At 40.2% G+C, this 19,000-nt stretch overlaps 1 protein-coding gene across 5 annotated transcripts in view; it reads right to left on the reverse strand.

Annotated features, from left to right (window-relative positions):
- Positions 1–19,000, reverse strand: part of LOC102448247 (sodium channel protein type 5 subunit alpha-like) — a 190,422-nt gene that overhangs the window by 27,171 nt on the left and 144,251 nt on the right. For 3 of the 5 annotated variants that reach the window (XM_075922840.1, XM_075922837.1, XM_075922839.1), the window contains 5 exons: positions 12,720–12,863; positions 11,231–11,354; positions 3,990–4,144; positions 2,064–2,237; positions 1,427–1,549 (listed from right to left, as the gene is read on the reverse strand). In XM_075922840.1, coding sequence (XP_075778955.1) covers positions 1,427–1,549; positions 2,064–2,237; positions 3,990–4,144; positions 11,231–11,354; positions 12,720–12,863 — 720 coding nt within the window. The remainder of the gene's footprint in view (positions 1–1,426; positions 1,550–2,063; positions 2,238–3,989; positions 4,145–11,230; positions 11,355–12,719; positions 12,864–19,000) is intronic. The other 2 variants (XM_075922841.1, XM_075922838.1) reach the window with 1 other exon arrangement.

A 19,000-nucleotide genomic window follows, 5' to 3' on the forward strand; every position in this document is an offset into this window, starting at 1 on the left:
TCAATGTAGTGAGCAGTCACCACCACTATTGCCATTGAGAAAACCCTTGGAGCTGAGGAAAGACTAAAAGGAAGCATACAATATTGGAAGTGATCCTAACCTATCACAAAATGACTGTGAGGTGGGTGTATCAGAAAACAGAAATATGTCTCTTGTAAGTCAAGGGCTAAAAATCAATTTCCGCAGTTTAATGAAGGATTATTACTTCCAGAGTCACAATGGTGAATATTTGGCACTTTACAAATTTGTTTAGGAGTCTTACATCTAAAATCAGTCTCTGCCCTTTGTTTTTCTTTGATATGAGGAAGTACCTTGAATAGAAACCCTTTCCCCTATGTAGAGCTGGGACAGGCTCTGTTACTCCTAAGTAAAGGAGAGAATTTATTTCCAGTCTTATTAGGAATCATGAGAAGGGTTCCCAAAGAGGAAGGAGAAAGGGAGTGCAAAGGAGAGGGGGATGTGAAATGGATGTGACAATCTCCAAAATTCATTTGTCATGAATGTCAAAACAGGGAGATCGGAAATCTACTTGTAACTAGAAGACTAAAGAATGGGGAGGCTTCAAACTCTCAATTGGCCCTTCAAAACTGACACTTTTGAGGCTATCTGTATATTTGAATCAGCTTGGTTTGTATTTTTTCTTCCTCTGGAACCTGTGTTTTTTTCTCTTGGGTTTCATGGGACTCTGGTACCCAGAAAAATGTATCAAAGGAAGCCTGCTGCTGTAGCATTGCAGTTGTATGAGATTGCTTATCAGGGTGAAACTCTCTGACTGCACAGGTGATGGTGACCTTTGAATTGAATTAAATAAAGTTGGGGTCCTATAGTTCTGATCAAGAGTCCAAGGGTACCAGTACTACAAAAAAACTCTTTACAAAAGATTGAGGTACTCAAATTTAAAACATAGATACACCCATTTAAATTTGCCATTATGGATAAAAAGTTATAAAATGTTCTACTGACAACACTCCTGATGTTCAACTGATTATTTAAATGATCAGGAGCAATGATGAGAAGCAACAATGATGAGGAACAACAGTATAGGCACAGGAAAGGCCCCAGATTGTAGCAGATTTCTTCTTAAAAAGGACTACAAAAAAAAGTGAGAGAATTTAGTCAAAAATTGCCAAAAGGGATTATTTTAAAACTTGTATTATTCTCTGTGAATAAGTTCATTTTTCATCAATCCACTTAAAAAAAATCACAATGTGCATGTAGTTTATATTCTGTGTTTCATTTGGTGCCATTTCAATGAGACTTTTATTAAATGGGTACTTAACATTCCTATTAAAGCTGAACTATTAAATGTAATCTTAGCTGTGGTGCTATGAAACATAACAAAAACAAAACTATATAAAATATTGTCACTTTACATCCTTGATAGCCACGCTAGCTGGGCTTCAATTGTTACTTTATTTACTCTTACCCTCATCCCTTCAAACCGTGATAATGCTCTTAATGGTCTCAAAGCTCGGAGAGTCCTAAGGGATTTCATGGGTCCCATTTCAGTACATCCACGTGAATTAACTATGAGGCTTATTAAAGAGACCTGAATGAAGACAAAGTCCAAAATATTAGTTCAATTCTACCATCTGTTCCCCCTCCTCTTTATATTTTTAACTCTTGCTTTAAAAAAAAACTTACCCGTGGAAGTGTGAATAAGCAGCCTGTATAGCACAAGTAGAAATGCATCTTAAATGGACACTGACAAGTACAAAATAATGAGTAAAAACTTGGTCCCATGGAAGTTAATAGTACAATACCAATTTTCTTTAGTGGTGCCAAGATTTCACACAATATATTTTAACAAAACAAATATACTTACCTGTGTTACTAACACTACCTGAGGTTATTAAAGCTGAAAGGAAATCTCAGTCTAAAATTCTAACAGAGTAATGATTTTCATTGCCCAAATTGAGACACAGTGAAGAGATCCAATTATAAAATGATGGGTGCTCAGCACTTTTTAAAAATCAATTCCCCTTCATGGTATGTCCAAAACAGAAGAGTGACCATTATGTTCCTGTATGCAGTCCACAGAAGTGTTCAAACGCAATACTTACACCTACAATTATGAAATCAAGCCAACACCAGGCATTGGTGAAATACTTTGTGAAGCCATAAGCCAACCATTTCAGAAACATTTCAAGGACAAAGACATAAGTGAAGATTTTATCCAGAAATTCCAACATGGTTCTAATATTTTTCCTTTCTGAAAGATGAATGTCTTCAAATGCCTGGAATAATAAAGATTAAACATAATCTCGCTCGACAGAATTTCAGTGGAATATTTTAATATGCATTATGAAACTTGAATATTCATCTTGCAAGCAGTGATACATAGGTTTAACTTTACATGTGTAAGTAATCCCAATGAAGGCGATAATTAGAGCTGGCTGAAAATACAGAATTTGTTTTTCATGATTTCAGAAAAGTTTTCATCATGCATTGAATTGTTTCACAGACTGGAATCCAGAAAAAGTTACATTTGGGAAAATGCCAAAATGCTTTGTTTAGACCTTTTTAAATCTAGAACAGCAAATGTCTGACTATTCATGATTATTCAGCTTTTTTCTGCATCATTCAGGGATGGAGGTGAGATGGGATCTCCTCAGCATTCCCAAAAGTGCTGCCAATCCTGTCATACTGGACTAATTTATTACTGTGGCGTGGCAACTACACATGGCTCTCTATCCCTACTGTGATAGTGACTGACTCTCTAGAAGGCAGGGAGGGAGTTAGAGAACATTCCTCTGGTCCCACCTCAGGTGGCAGCACCCAGATTTGAGGCTTATCACATCAGACCAGCAACTTGCACCCATTCTCCTGCAAGTGCACCTTACGCCACCTTAACCAGCTCCTAATATGGAGGAGCGTGACCAGGCATAGTATGTCTGTGAGCAGCACTCAAAAGAAAAAGCAATTGCAGGCTATGGTTATGGTGCTTGAAGACTGGAAACATGCACTTGTATTACAGGAGCTGCCCATGAAGGCCTGGGAATACTACCATGCTAAGCTAGAATAGGGAGGGAGGAATTTATCTGAGGGCAGGCTGAGCTCACACCCCTGATTATGGGTACGCTGTTGTTAAAATGTTGGGGTTCCCTAAAAATAATATTTTGGGGAGAAAAAAGTTTTGACAAACATTTTTGACCAGCTCTAGTGACAATAGTGAAAAGGAGATATAAGATACTGTAGAAGAGCTTTATTACCTCTTACCCTCATCTCTTCAAACTATGACAATGCTCTTAATGGTCTTACTATAGACAAAGAATAATCCCACTAAATTTATTCAGACTTACACCATTTTACCAATTTGTAGTTTGGTACACACACACACACACACACACACACACACACATCACTACTGTTCTGAGCAATTTTGTTTTTAATGGATTCTAAAGGAAGAATATATTTTCAGATAAACAGAAATCTGGTGGTGGTATAGCTGTCTTCATCCAGGGATATAACAAAGACAAGGTGGGTGAGGTAATATCTTTTATTGGGCTAATTTCTATTGGTGGGAGACACTGACGCAGAGTCACAGAGTCTGGTTTATTTTCCATTCCCATCAGATTCCTAGAAGTGACTCCTTTTGTGTGCTATACCACAGGTGTTCCTAAATTAGGGACACCTGGAGTATGGAGGTTACACTGTAGTTTCATTTCATGTTGCAAGAGAATTAACATGATGGGTAAGAATCTTTGATTTTAATGAAACATCTATTCTGTATGAAATAACTGCCCACAGAAAAGCCACCGAAAAACCAGTATACAAGCAGAACAGAAATCATCTGTCCTGAGACTTATAGTACTTTACTGTCATTGTAAAAAAAAAAGTCACCCTTATGTTAAGTAATTTTTCCCTCTCCCAACCAGTCTGAAAATACACCTTTCTGTTCTAAGCAAAAAAGTCATGTCTTGGATATATAATTAAAGCTCTATATACATTTATAATTCAACCTGATATGAGATTAAGTAAAAATTTACCAGGGCCCCGCTGCTCAGCAGGATCATAAATATGATAAAGCTTTCAAACCAGGAATGTTCAACAATTTTGTAGCAGGTTTTCCTCAGATTCCACCACATTTCACCTGGAAACTTTGTGGTATTCACCACACAACATGGGAAATGTTGAACGCAGCCTGAAAGAGGGACACGTGTTACATGAGCATCCAGTGTAACTATGGAAATTTCTGGGTTCAGTTCCTTAAATGTATCTTCTGCTTCTTTCCTCTCAGTCCTTTATTATTTGAAAGCAAACTATACAATTATTTTAAGCAATTAGGAATACCTTGCACCAATTAGTGAGCTGCCTTCCAGCTCACTGGAAATGACTAAAAACAGCAAGAATGCTCTTGGAATGCTGATGACTGAATTGACATAACAGGATGGCCTTCATGGCATTAGCGATTTACCAGCTTTCTCAATACCATGACTAGCATTGAGAGATGGAAGACTAGCACAAAGAATCATTGTCTCCTAGAAATTAGAGATAAAGATAATCTGTAGAGTCATTTAGTCCATCACCCTTGACTACCGTCTAATTTCTAATAATGTACCATTCTATGTTCAAATACACGAACTGACTGGGTTTCCATGACATAACTTTTAAGAATAGTCAACTGTCTAGTTGATTTTGCAATATGTGAACATTTAGGTTGAATATCAGAAAAAGTTTCATTTCAATCTTAGCACATCACTCATATACTTTTTAATACTTATCTTATTATATAGCTGGGGCAGGCAGAACTGCCTATTCTTAAGGCTGCCTGACACTGCCCCTTATAAAGCCCCATTTTCAATTCCCTTATAACTTTGTCAAACTTTAACCATTTTGACTGAAATGTTCCATGCTGGGGGTCTGCCACAAGTCTGTGCAACCTTAATATGGCCCTTTGTGCATCTGGATAATGAAACACTCCTTAATTATATGATCATATTTTTTTCCACAAGACCCCTGCTTCATTCAGTGCATAAGGATGGAGCTCCTCTGAGAATAACTAAGAGACGTGGTACCAAAAACAAAAAGTATTTTTTGTAGTATCCTTGCTTTATTTATTCCAAAAGAGAAATGTTGTAATGGTAGACTTCAGGAAGAGAAAGGATGGCCTCATGGTTATGACAGGTGAATGGTGCCTGAGAAATTACATTGTACATCTGTTTCTTCCACAGACTTCTTATGTTGTGTTAGTTAAGTTACATAAAACAAACTTTTCACAGATGGTCATTAATTATATGTGCCTCATTTTATGGGAGCCTGACTGAAGGCCTTGGAGTCTCATAAACAGAAGTCCTGAGCGCACACAGCCAGTAACTGAAATTAATTGGATCTGTGCTTTGAACACATGAAATTCTATATACTATTAAGTACTCTGAAAAATCAGGTCCTAGCTGTCTCCATTTGGGCACCCAAAATTAGTATTTTTAACTTAATCTCCCCAAGTCTCCATTTCCCATCTATAAAATGAGAAAATACCATCCCTTCACCTTACGAAAGTGTTGTGAAGACACGTTAAGCACTGCTTGTGAAGCTCTCATGTACTATAGCACTAGAGAAAATCCCATAAGAAATGTGATAATGCTGTCTTTATAGGAGATTTTGAATAGGGTACAGAAAACATGGCAAAGGACCACACACTAATCAACAAAGAGAAAACAAAAGACTGAATAGCTGATTATCAAGTGAGAGTCTAAATGAGGCAGGGTGCTAAGGAAAAAATAGTATGTGATCATGTAATTAAAGAATGTATCAAAATGGATATACACAAAGAGGACAAGTTAGGGACGCACAGACAACTTCAGTTCCGGCATTTCCTAACTTATGAGTGCTTCACTTTGCAACTTAAAATAACATTTTTTTGTAATTATTATAAAAAGCATATATAATGTCTGGGATATGCATGTCATGGATATGTGGAACTGGTTTTAACTAAGTGACCTGCTTCCTTACTGTTTATAAACAAGTTTTAGATGATTACTTCATACCCATTTATATTGCATAGGTAGATCATAGTATACTTTTAAATAGTTTGAGAGTCCTGTAGTGGTATTCACTGTGTTTTATGTTCTGAGGAGCTACTAGGACTAGACAGAGTAGGTGTATGTGTAGCAAGACCTTAAGGCTACGTCTACACTGGCCCCTTCTTCGGAAGGGGCATGCTAATTTTGAACTTGGGAATAGGGAAATCCACGGGGGATTTAAATATCCCCCGCGGGATTTAAATAAACATGGCCGCCGCTTTTTTTCCGGCTTGGGGAAAAGCCAGAAAAAAGCATCTAGACTGGCGCGATCCTCCGGAATAAAGCCCTTTTCCGGAGGATCTCTTATTCCTACTTTGAAGTAGGAATAAAAAGCGGAAAAAAAGCGGCGGCCATGTTTATTTGAATCCAGCAGGGGATATTTAAATCCCCCGCGGATTTCCCTATTCCCAAGTTCAAAATTAGCATGCCCCTTCTGAAGAAGAGGCCAGTGTAGACGTAGCCTAAATGTTTATAAGTATTTAATAAATGTGGTTATTTGGAACTGAATGGCCAGTGCAGTTTCTTCATATTATTTTTGTTCTGTAAACAGCAAAAGACGTAATGCCACTTTCAGTGTACTGATAAACACTTTTTAAAGCTTGCCTCATAAAATTATCCCTACAGACCTGTAACCATGTTTGTTCTTCAACTCTGAATTCTGTTCAGTTTGTCAACAAGAAATGAAAGCAGTGTTCTAAGAACAGTTTTACCATAAAGGGACTTGACCTATAACAAGTTACTTTTCCTGACCTATGATGATGATAATGATGATGGGCAATCACTCATTGCTGAGTTATCTTCCGAGGGAGCTATGGACCCTCAGGCTAAATCTAGACTGCTGGCTTCTTTCAGAAGAAGCTTTTCTGGAAGAGATCTTCTGAAAAAACTTCTTCTGAAAGAGAGCATCCACACTGCCAAAGTGCATTGAAAAAGCAATCTGTTTTTTCAAACATAAGAACGGCAGTACTGGGTCAGACCAAAGGTCCATCTAGCCCAGTATCCTGTCTACCGACAGTGGCCAGCATGAGGTGCCCCAGAGAGGGTGGACCGAAAACAATGATCAAGCGATTTGTCTCCTGCCATCCTTCTCCAGCCTCTGACAAACAGAGGCCAAGGACACCATTTTATCCCCTGGCTAATAGCCTTTTATGAACCTAACCTCCATGAAATTATCTAGCTTCTCTTTAAACTCTATTATAGTCCTAGCCTTCACAGCCTCCTCTGGCAAGGAGTTCCACAGGTTGACTACACACTGTGTGAAGAAGAACTTTCTTTTATTAGTTTTAAACCTGCTCCCCATTAATTTCATTTGGTGTCCTCTAGTTCTTCTATTTAGGGAACTAATAAATAACTTTTCTTTATTGGCCCTTTCCACACCACTCATGATTTTATATACCTCTATCATATCCCCCCTCAGTCTCCTCTTTTCTAAACTGAAAAGTCCCAGTCACTTTAACCTCTCCTCATATGGGACCCGTTCCAAACCCCTAATCATTTTAGTTGCCCTTTTCTGAACCCTTTCCAAGGCCAAAATATCTTTTTGGAAGTGAGGAGACCACATCTGTACACAGTATTCAAGATGTGGGCGTACCATAGTTTTATACAGGGGCAGTAAGATATTCTGGGTCTTATTTTCTATCCCTTTCCTAATAATTCCTACCATCCTATTTGCCTTTTTGACCGCCGCTGCACACTGTGTGGAAGTTTTCAGAGAACTGTCCACGATAACTCCAAGATCTCTTTCCTGATTTGTCGTAGCCAAATTAGCCCCCATCATACTGTACGTATAGCTGGGGTTATTTTTCCCAATGTGCATTACTTTACACTTATCCACATTAAATTTCATTTGCCATTTTGTTGCCCAATCACTCAGTTTGGTGAGATCTTCTTGGAGTCCCTCACAGTCTGCTTCACACTGAATGGATTCTATCTTGCATTTAAGCTGTGATTACTATGAACAGAGTGGCCACCAGGGCACCTGTGCTTTTTCCTCTTTTCTCTTCTTTCGAAAGAACTCCCTCTTCCCCATCCACACACGCCTTTTTTTGAAAGAGCTCTTTCAGAAAAAGGCTTCTTCCCTCATAGAAAAAGGATTTCCAATGCTGGAAAAAACCCTCTGTTCTTTTTATTTACTTTTGAAAGAATGCAATTGCAGTGCGAATGTAACTCAGGTTTGGTTGGAAAAATGGCCATTTTTCCGACAAAACTCAGTAGTATAGACATACCATCCAATGTCTGATAAGGCCAACTCTTGAACAAGTTCTATTTCAGTGAAGACAGATGTTTCCAGGTACAGCAGGAGGATTTTGACCATGACTAGAAGCCAATCTCCCATTCTTCCTGCACCTCTTCTCTTCAGCATGTCGGTGGGCAAATTCTCTCCATTTTGAGTGATCTTAGATGAACCAGTGTCTCCCAAGTGTCAGTGCTGCACTTCTTTAAATTATCCTTTCATAAGTCCTTATAATGCTTCCATTGTCCTCCCATATTACAGTACCCTTCTTTCAGCTGAGAAAATAGGACCTATTTTGGGAGGTGATGACCTAGCATCCAAACAGCATGACCAGTCCAGCAAAGTTGCTGACGGATGATCATTGCCTCGATACCTGAGATCATTACTTCTTCGAAAACACCAATGTTAGTGTGCCCATCTTCCCATTTGATCTTCAAGATCTTTCACAGGCAGTGTTGGTGATACCTCTTAAGGACTTTCAAGTGATGTCTATAGGTTTTCCAGGTTTCAGATCCATACATTAGCATTGGGAGAATGACGCCTTGATAGACAAGAAGATTGGCGTCTGTTTGAATGTTGTGATCTTCAAAAACCCTGTGCTGTAAATTAGCAAAGGCTGCACTGGCACAGTTCAGATTATGCTGGATTTGCACATCAATATCTGCTTTGGATGAAAAATAATTGCCAAGGTAGAGAAAATGATCTATATTCTCCAGTGACTCTCCAATTCATTTGAAGTGGGTTGATGGAGCACTTTGGTCTTCTTTATGTTGAGGGTAAGACCAAGAAATGCATAAGCATCAGCAAACACATTCAAAATAGTTTGAGGACCTTTCTCAGAATGGGCAAAAACTGCATTATCATCAGCATACCGAAGTTCCACGATAGATGTGGTGGCAATCGTACTCTTAGCTTTCAGTCTGCTAAGAGCCTAAACAATTTTCCCTCCATTCTGTAGATTATTTCAACGCCTGCTGGGAGCTTCCCAGCAATTAGGTAAAAAATGACTGCAATAAAGACCACAAACATATTTGGGGCAATGAGAGAGCCCTGTTTGACTCCTGTTTGTACTTTGAAAGGTTCACTCTGGGTGCCAGTGCTGCTCAGAACAGCCGCTTTCATGTTGTCATGAAGCAACTTTAGGACATTGATGTATTTACCAAGATATCCAATATTCAAAAGTATAGTCCAAAGGCCACGGCCTGTCATTGAGTCAAAGGCTTCAGTTAGATCAATAAAAGCCATGTATAGTGCTTGGTTTTCCTCCTGGCAGCTGAAAACAATTGGAATCTTCCCACTGGCTTTAATAGTTTTGGATCACATATTGCATTACAAGTTATATGTAATTTGCTTTATTCTCTTTTTAAATTACTGCTTCCTAAATTATCTCTCTTTGGGATTATTTTTACCCAAATATCTTATCCTGATAATTTCATTGTAGTACTTGTCCATGTATTTTATATCTTCTTTATTATTTCTTTTTTAGCATTGATGTTTGCAACATTCTCCAGTTTAGAGACATATGCTGGAGCACCCCTGCCCACTGTGTATTGGGCCGGCTTACATGCCCCCGCTCATAGTGGGCCCCACAGGTTAACCGAAACTGGTAAATATCATCTGGTAAGGGTGATGATTACTAGTTAACCATTCACATCCCTATGGGAAGCAGGAAATATATCAGACTGGCACATTAAAGTATTGACGATGTTTCTTTTTTCAGTTATAAACACAAGCATGAAACCACAATGGTTATCTGCTTCACTGGTATCTACTCCAGCGCTAGTTTATGGAGCCTTTGTTAGAACAGTAATTTAGTACTTGCACCTGCAATGAAACTTCCTCATGCTGAATTTCTGGACAAAATTCAGGAATGGAAGAGTGGGGGAATCAGAAGTAATTGGGAAGGAAATACTTGTGTGTTGCAGGGGAGAGGTTGGGGTGGAATGATAAACAAGGCCCTGAATAGTGCAGGAAAAATGTGGAAGAGAAGATAACAGGGGAGATCATGGTAAGGAGGGGTTGTGAAAATCTAGAGTGTGGTTAAAATGAATAGGGAGCAGGACAGAAGCGGGGATAGTGAGCACAACGAGGAAGAGGTAGTCAGATAGGGTTAGTAAGTGAAGAAAGAAGCTCGATGGCAGAAGCAGAGCTGCTATGGATAACTGAGGTCACAAAGTGGGTGGATACAAGACATAAGAAGTCAGAAGAAGCGAGGATGGTTGAACAGTACATTCAAGCTGCAACAGCTAATGGCTGATGGAGGGGCCAAAAGAAGGAGCCTTTGTGTCTTGTGAGTCACCTGGTAGGAGGAAAGAGCATGTCCGCTGATGGGAGTGGCATTGTGAGAAAGGAAGCTGAGTACTTCCCAGCTTTCTAAAATCAGCTAGTTCTCCAGGAACATTGGTCCTTTCTAATCATAAGGAACCATAACCCAGGAGAAAATGAATTTAAATGTGAATTGATCTTAATGACATTTTACCCTTTTACTTCTAGTACAGACACTTCAAGGAGAGTACTGTTTGTTCTGAGTAATAAAGGATATGAAGTAGGGGCTTGAAGGAAATGTTAATACATTTAATTTTTTCTCTAGTGAAAACCACTGTTTTCTTGGTTTTGGCTAAAAGGACCCAGCTATGATAATTTAAATAAACATTGAATAAAATACTGACGTGAAACATACTTGTAAAGCTATTCAGCAATTTAAACTAAGCTTCTGGACTTACTATCCTACAGAAATTCAGCTAGACGCTAATAAGTTCTCTCCACCTTTTCATGTGTGTTTTGATTATTACAGAAATCTATGGATAAAAAATGCTATGCAGCTACTCAATTGATATACTATTATTAAATAATCTGCAAGTAGACAGTGCCCTGGTGTTGACTGCCAAAGTGTCTCAACATTAAAATAGGAGAATAGGCTGCTTTGGATTGTTCATCTCATTTCCTAATCATAGTGAAATCATCAGATCCTTACTTTCTGAAAAACAGTTATCAGGTTCTTTTAAGTCTTCAGCCAGCTCGGGGATCTGTTTCAGAAGCTCTTCTGGATTTGTGAAATCCACTGTGCTGCCTTCAGAGCAGCTGATATAATCAAGTTTCTAGACAAGAGAAGACAATATATCAAAAGTTTGTTTAAATGAGTCACTGTACTTTAAAATAAACTGAATAAGTACAATGGTGAATAGTTCTGAGTGACGCAGTGATAGTCACAATCACCACAGCACTGATACCCAGCACTGATGAGATCTGCACAATCATGGTCTGCATCTGTTCATTCCTCAGACTCTGGGGAGTCAGTTGTATTGGGCCTGGACCACCTATATGTCCCAGTCCCAACACTGTGCAGAATGCCATGAATTACGGAACCCACCAACTTGGCCACCACAATAGCAAAGGACTCTATAGTGGCCCTTTTGGGCCTATCAACAGATTCGAGGGCAGGGCTCCAGGGCTGCTTCAGTAGCGTTGATGCCTCGAGGTTGCCCTTCTACAGCCTCAGCATCCTATAAAGCCACGGCAGACACCATGAGAGACACAGCTGGCAGACTGGAGGAGTAGAACTCTTAGGGTGCGTCTACACAGCACCCTTGGCTTGAAATAAGCTATGAGATTTGCACTACACAAATTACATAGCTTATTTTGAGTGTATCTTAAAATAGCTTATTTCATAATTTGGTGCTGTCTACACAGCACCAAATTTCGAAATAAAGCACTATTCTGAAACGTCTCCTACTCCTTGTGGAATGAGGTTTACAGGACGTTGGAATAGTGAGCCTATTATATTCAGAAATAACAGGCTTGCTGTGAAGATGTGGGATAGCTATTTTGTGATATTCTGGTATCCCAAAATAGCGTTGCAGTGTATAATCAGCTTGGAAAACTGTTTCTAAACACATTCAAAATTAATCTAATGTGTTTTAAAATTATACCAAAAAAAGGACTGGACACCGCAGAATGGCCCCTGAAACCATTTTCTGGAATAAAATGCTTTGGGTAATAAAGATGTCAAGAGATATAAAGTAGGCAATGTTAATTTTACAGGTAATCATTCTGAATCAAAGGCAATTTACAAACTAGTTTCTCTTTCTAATAAAGTGTTAATGAATACTTATAAATACAGCACTGTGCCATTTCCATTCACAGAGACCCAACAATTCCACAACTAACCAATGAGACACAATACTTAAAGTTAAATATAACTGAACCAAGTAAATTTACAAGATATGTTATGATGCAAGTATTAGTCAAAATGGAACAATAATGAACACCCACAAGGCTGGAATATCTGAAATCTCCCAAATATTTGAAGAAAAAGTTCTTGTGCTTTAAACATAAAATAGAATAATAAAAAACTTACTGTACAACATTATTTTGGAGTCATTATCAGATTCCAAAAAACTAAACAGAAATATGCAGCTATTGGCCCATGTTGGTGACTTTATGTTAGGTAAGAATTCTTTTACCTCTTTTTCTTCTTTTGATGAGTCAACCTTCCCTTGTATAAATATGTTTAACTCGCTTGAGTCATCAGAGAAAACTTCAGATCCTTTACTCCATACTCCTGGGCTTTTACATCGCTCTCCCCTCTGTCTCAGGTGGTATTCCTGCTAAAGATAATCTTAGATGGTTTTATTTTATTTTCTCTTTCCTATTTTATTCACAGGGATGGCACACTTAATTTTAAAGAACACTCCAAATGGTACACCAACTACCCTGAAGTGTTCTCTCACTCTCTTAACTTTTTTGGAGAGAAACAAACTGGAAAAAGGTTTTCTTCATTATCTAAAATTAATTAAGAAATTTCAAGTGCAGGCAGCTAATCAAGGGCATGATCAAAAGTCCACTAAAATGAATGGGAATCTTTGCAACAGAACCAAATGAAGAACTCAGTATAACTATGTAGCAGCATTTAGGATCTGTAGGGAAGATTTTAAAGTCACAGTCAATCATGACTCCTGTGACATTTCCTGTGGGTACCCAGGATTCTGAGGCACTTCACTACCACATGCCCTTAGTAAGAGAAAGCCTTGTCTGTCCCTGCTGTGGGTCAGCTCACCAACTCCACTGTCCACAGGCAACACCAGTATTGCCTTCTATATCTAGCAGGTTCTACTTTCTCTGACTTAGCAATAGGCACCTTCCAACCCCTAGCCGCTCCCAGTATCCAGGCCCTGTTCCCTGTACTCACCATACTCTCAGATTTGTTGCTCCCATAGAAGCATTACACCTCAGATTCACCAATTATACCTCAGATTACCACTTTATTTAGCAGTCAGCAATTAAACACATGCATAGTGAAAACAACAGTACAAAGTTTATTCAAAAAAGTATGGCACTTCAAGTGATAGCAAACAGTACAGGAAACAAATGGCACACTACACGTATTCTAGAACAGTGTTTCTAAAAGAAAACCACTACACGTATTCTAGAACAGTGTTTCTAAAAGTCTACCGTGGAAACACTTTTAGAAACACTTTAACTGGCCACCCTGGTTTGTTTATGTATTGGCACCGCGGCCACGGAGCCTTGCAGCTCCTATTGGCTCCGTTTTGTCTTTTGCAGTCAAGGGGAGCTGCAGGAAGCAATGGCCCAGCCCATACCACTTTCCACGGCTCCCCTTGGCTGCAAAGAATATGATCTGAGGAAGTGAGTCTGGCCCACGAAAGCTCATCACCTATTAAACCAACTTGTTAGTCTTCAAAGTGCTACATAGTTTTTCCTTTTGTTTTAGTCTTCACAACATTCTCTGGAAAGGAATTCCACAAGTGGATTGTGTGCTGCATGAAGAAAAACTTCCTTTTGTTTTTTTTAAACCTGCTGCCTATTAATTTCATTTGGTGACTCCTAGTTCTTATATTGTGGGAATAAGTAAGTAAATAACTTTTCCTTATTCACTTTTTTCACCTCAGTCATGATTTTATAGACCTCTATCATATCTCCCAATAGTCTCCTCTTTTCTAAGCTTTTTAATCTCTCTTCTTATGGGACCTGTTCCAAACCCCTAATCATTTTTGTTGCCCTTCTCTGAATCTTTTCCAATGCCAATATATTTTTTTGGCGATGAGGCGGCCACATTTGCACAAAGTTTTCAAGATGTGGGTGTATCATGGTTTTATATAGAGGCAATAAGTTATTCTTTGTCTTATTCTCTATCCCTTTTTTAATGATTCCTAACATTCTATTTGCTTTTTTGACTGATACTGCACACTGTGTGGGTGTTTTCAGAGAACTATACACAATGACTCCAAGATCTCTTTTCTAAGTAGTTGTAGCTAAATTAGTCCCCATCATATTCTATGTATAGTAGGGATTATTTTTTCCAGTGTGCATTACTTTACATTTATCAACATTAAATTTAATTTGCCATTTTGTTGCCCAATCACTTAGTTTGGGGAGATCTTTTTGAATCTCTTTACAGTCTGCTTTGGTCTTAACTATCTTGAGCAATTTGGTATCATCTGCAAATGTTGGTACCTCACTGTTTATCCCTTTCTCTAGATCATTTATAAATAGGTTTGGTTTCTAGGACAGATCCTTGGGGGACCTCACTAGTTACCTCTCACCACCCTGAAAACATACCATTTATTCCTACCCTATGTTTTCTGTCTTTTAACCAGTTACCAATCCATGAAAGGACCTTCCCTGTTATCCCATGACAACTTTGTTTAAGAGCCTTGGTGAGGGACCTTGTCAAAAGCTTTCTGGAAATCTAAGTATACAATATCCACTGGATTCATGTTTGGTCCTGCTGTGAGGGCAGGGGACTAGACTCAATGATCTCTGAAGATCCCTTCCAGTACTAGTATTCTATGATTCTATGTTTGTTGACCTTCTCAAAGAACTCTAGTCTAGTAGTTTAGTAAGGCATGATTTCCCTTTACAGAAACCACGTTGACTTTCCCCCTACAAATTATGTTCATTTATGTGTCTGACAATTTATTCTTTACTATAGTTTCCTCTAATTTGCCTGGTACTGACTTTGACTTACCAGTCTGTAATTGCCAGGATCACCTCTAGAGCCCTTTTTAAATATTGGCATCATGTTAGCTCACCATCCACTGTTTTTATTCATGAGCTTCAATTTTCCCTGTAAATGTCCTCTTTTTGAAGATTCTGCAATCTCTTCACTAGCATTTATACAAATTGCTGCCGATTGTGAGACAAATACACAGACAACCAGACAGGGAGATAAATGCCATTATATGTTCCTTGAAAGGAATATTCCTGAGGTATGTCATCTTTGGGTTACCTGCCTTGAGAACCTAATTTTCAGTTTAGACTCACAACATTTTTAATATTAAGAGTACACAGACTTTCTATGCCACCATTTAGTGTATTACTATGCATATAACTGACTCAAGGGATCCCTGTAAAGCTATAATACTGGGCATACAGAAGTCTCTCCACAGTTAAAGAGAAACAGCAAAAATTTCAAACACATAAAAATGTGATACTGTGCACTATAATATAATAAATATAACTTGGAAAGAGCCATTCCATTTTTAACGCATCCATCTTTTTGTTAAAATGTCAGAAGAGAAAGCAATGTCTCCTTGTTAACAGTTCACAGAGGCCTTGTCTCTATTTTCTCTCTGCCAGGTTACTGATACCAAACATAGATTCATAGATTTCAAGGTCAGAATGGACTACTATGATCAACTAATATAAATCTGTCCATAATGCAGACAGTAGAATTTCACCCAGTAATTCCTGCATCAAGCCCAACAATGTATCGTCTGTATTTCTCTCTTATTTTAAAGACTCCAAGTGATGGAGAATTTATCTAATCCTTGGTAAATTCTTGTAACGATTGATCATCCTCACTTTAAAAAAATAAAACCGTTACTTACCTTTCATAACTCTTGTTCTTTGAGATGTCTTGCTCATGTCCGTTCCATGCAGGTGTACAGATGTCAGAGCTTTTTTCCTCCAGTGGTACCTGTTGGGCCAGTCAGGGAGCCCCCCTGCAGTGGAACCACTATATCAGTGCATATGTACTTTTGCTGGTCCTCCACCCTCTCTGTTCCTTCTTCTCGGAATCCTCCGACAAAGGGGAGGCAGGTGGGATTTAGAATGGACATGAACAACACATCTCGAAGAACAAGTTACAAGAGGTAAGTAACTGCTTTTTCTTTGAGCACTTGCTCATGTCCATTCCATGTAGGTGACTCCCTAGCTCTATCACAGGAGGCAGGGAAATAAACTAAGTGGAAATGGACTGCAGCACAGCCTTGCCAAAGGCTGCATCATACCTGGCCTGATGCACAATATCATAGTGACTGATGAATGTGTGCACCAATGACCAGGTGGCTGCCCTGAAGATGTCAAGATGTCAATGGGCACCTTCACTAAGAAGGCCGAGAATTAGGCCTGTGTCCTCGTGGAATGAGCTGTGGGGAGGAAGGCCTGGCCTGTTGGCATGTTTTAATGCAAAACGTGATGACGTGAACCAGGATGATAAACATTGGGCCAATACCCGGAAGCCCTTCATCTTCTCAGCTATGGAAATAAAGTGTTGAGGTAAGTTGTCCAATGGTCTCATTCTTTCTGTATAAAACGCCAGGGCTCTCCTGACATCCAACGGGTGCAGGGACTGCTCTTCGGGCATAGAGTGAGGTTTTGGGAAGAAAACTGAAAGGTAAATGTCCTGGGACATATAGAAGTGGGAGACCATATTAGGAAGAAACGTAGGGTGAGGTGCAGTCTGACCCTGTCTTTAAAGAAAACTGTTTAAGGTGGCTCCAATGTGAGGGTCCTCAATTCTGAGACTCTTCTAGCCAATGTAATGGCCATCAAGAAGTTGACCTTCCAAAAAAGGGGTTTCATAGAACAAGTGGCCAAAGGTTCAAACGGGGGTTGGGGGAGGGGCTCATGAGCCTTGACAGGACCAAGGCTGATGGACACAGGGGATAACATGTCCACTTCCCCGAGGAAGCACTTGACTAGCACATTTGCAAACAGTGCTGCCCTCCTCCCCTGGGTGAAATGTCAAAATGGCTGCTAGATGAACCTGAACAGATGAGGTGGATAGGGGATGGAGACCTCCATGGATTCCACCTCTCTCTGGGAGGCCCACAGGGTGAAATACCTCCTATTTGCCAAGTATGCAGCTCTAGTGGTGGGTTTCCTGCTCTCCTACAGAACCGTCCTTAATGCCTCCAAGCAGAAACATTCATCACCTGTTAACCACAAACCTTCCATGCTGAAAGGTAGAGAGAATGGAGGTTCGGGTGGCACAATTCTCCCTCCCCCAGGTCCTGGGTTATTAGATCAGGCAGTAAGGGAAGGACCATGGGCTCCTCCACTGAGAGATCCAAAAGGGTGGTGAACCAGTGTTGGCAAGGCCATGCTGGCGCCACCAGAATCACTGAGGCCCTGAACCTCTTGACCCTGAGGAGGAACTTATGTATCGGAGGGAATGGCAGGAAAGCATAGAGCAACTGAGGAGTACATTCCACATGTAGGCTCCCCCCTGACCAGGCCATGTAGGAGCAGAAGTACCAACACTTCTGGTTGCTGTGGGTGGCAAACAGATCTAAATGGGTATGAGACTATCTGAGGAAAATCTCCAGCACTACATCCCCCTGAGGGACCATTTGTGCACCCTAAGGGTGTGACTACACAGCAAAGTTATTTTGGAACAATTGCTGTTATTCTGAAATAACTATATGAAAATCTACACAGCAATTCCGTTATTTCAAAATAATTGTAAAATAACGGACAGCTTATTCTGACTTCTGTAAAGCTCATTCTACAAAGAATAACCTCTATTCTGAAACAGCTATTTCAGAATAGGGGCTGTGTAGAACTCTCGGCCTCTGCTATTTCGAAAAAGTCCCTCACCAGGGCCACTCTAAGTTATTCCTCCTGGGGCTCTGAATCAAGATAGAACATCTACATTAGGGAAGCCTGCCTCGGACTAATTTTGAGGCTTCCCTGCAATGTAGATGTGCTATTTTGAAATAAGCTATTTTGGAATAACTGCAGTGTAGACATAGCCTAAATGACCTGCTGAGCTTGTCTGCCAAGACATTCTGGGTTCCTGGGAGGTGTGTTGCCTCCAGGTGAATACTGTGGGTAATACAAAAATCCCAAAGGAGCAGAGATTTTCTGCTCAGGACTGCTTGGGGGAGTCTTCAAATGCTGCCTCTCTCCCTGAGCAAAAATCTCTCAGCTCCCATTGGCCAGTTTCTGGCCAATAGGAGCTGGGAAGTTTTCTTGGGGAGCAGGGGCAGCGTGGGAAGCCTCCCTCCCTGCCTTACATGTCTGGAGTGGACCCTATACCTCCCTCCTACACTTCTCCCATAGGCCAGAATCCTCTCTTGCACCCATACCCCCTCTCCCCCGATCGTATACCCCATTCCCCTGCCCCAGGTCACCATCCAAACCCTCTGTACCCCCCCTTCACCCATGTTACAACTCCCTCACAGACTTTGCACCACCTCTTAGAGCCTCTCCCCCAGGCCAGAATCCTCTCCTGCGCCCTTACCCCCACCTGGACCATGCACCCCAAGCTCCGGCCCCAGATCACAGCCGCCTCCTTCACCCAAACTCCTTCTCAGACCCCATACCCACTCCTGAACCCAAATCCCCTACCCCAAGCTTCCTTCTGCACCCCGCCTCAGTCCCAGACCCCACCCCCACCCACTCCATAGAACTGCGGCCCTTGACCACTTGCCAAAATCTTGAAGTGCCCCCCCCCATTAAAAATTATTGCTCACCCCTGAACTAACTATTAACCCCA

This window comes from Pelodiscus sinensis, chromosome 2 (assembly GCF_049634645.1).
Source record: "Pelodiscus sinensis isolate JC-2024 chromosome 2, ASM4963464v1, whole genome shotgun sequence".
In the NCBI taxonomy this organism is placed as follows: Eukaryota; Metazoa; Chordata; order Testudines; family Trionychidae; genus Pelodiscus; species Pelodiscus sinensis.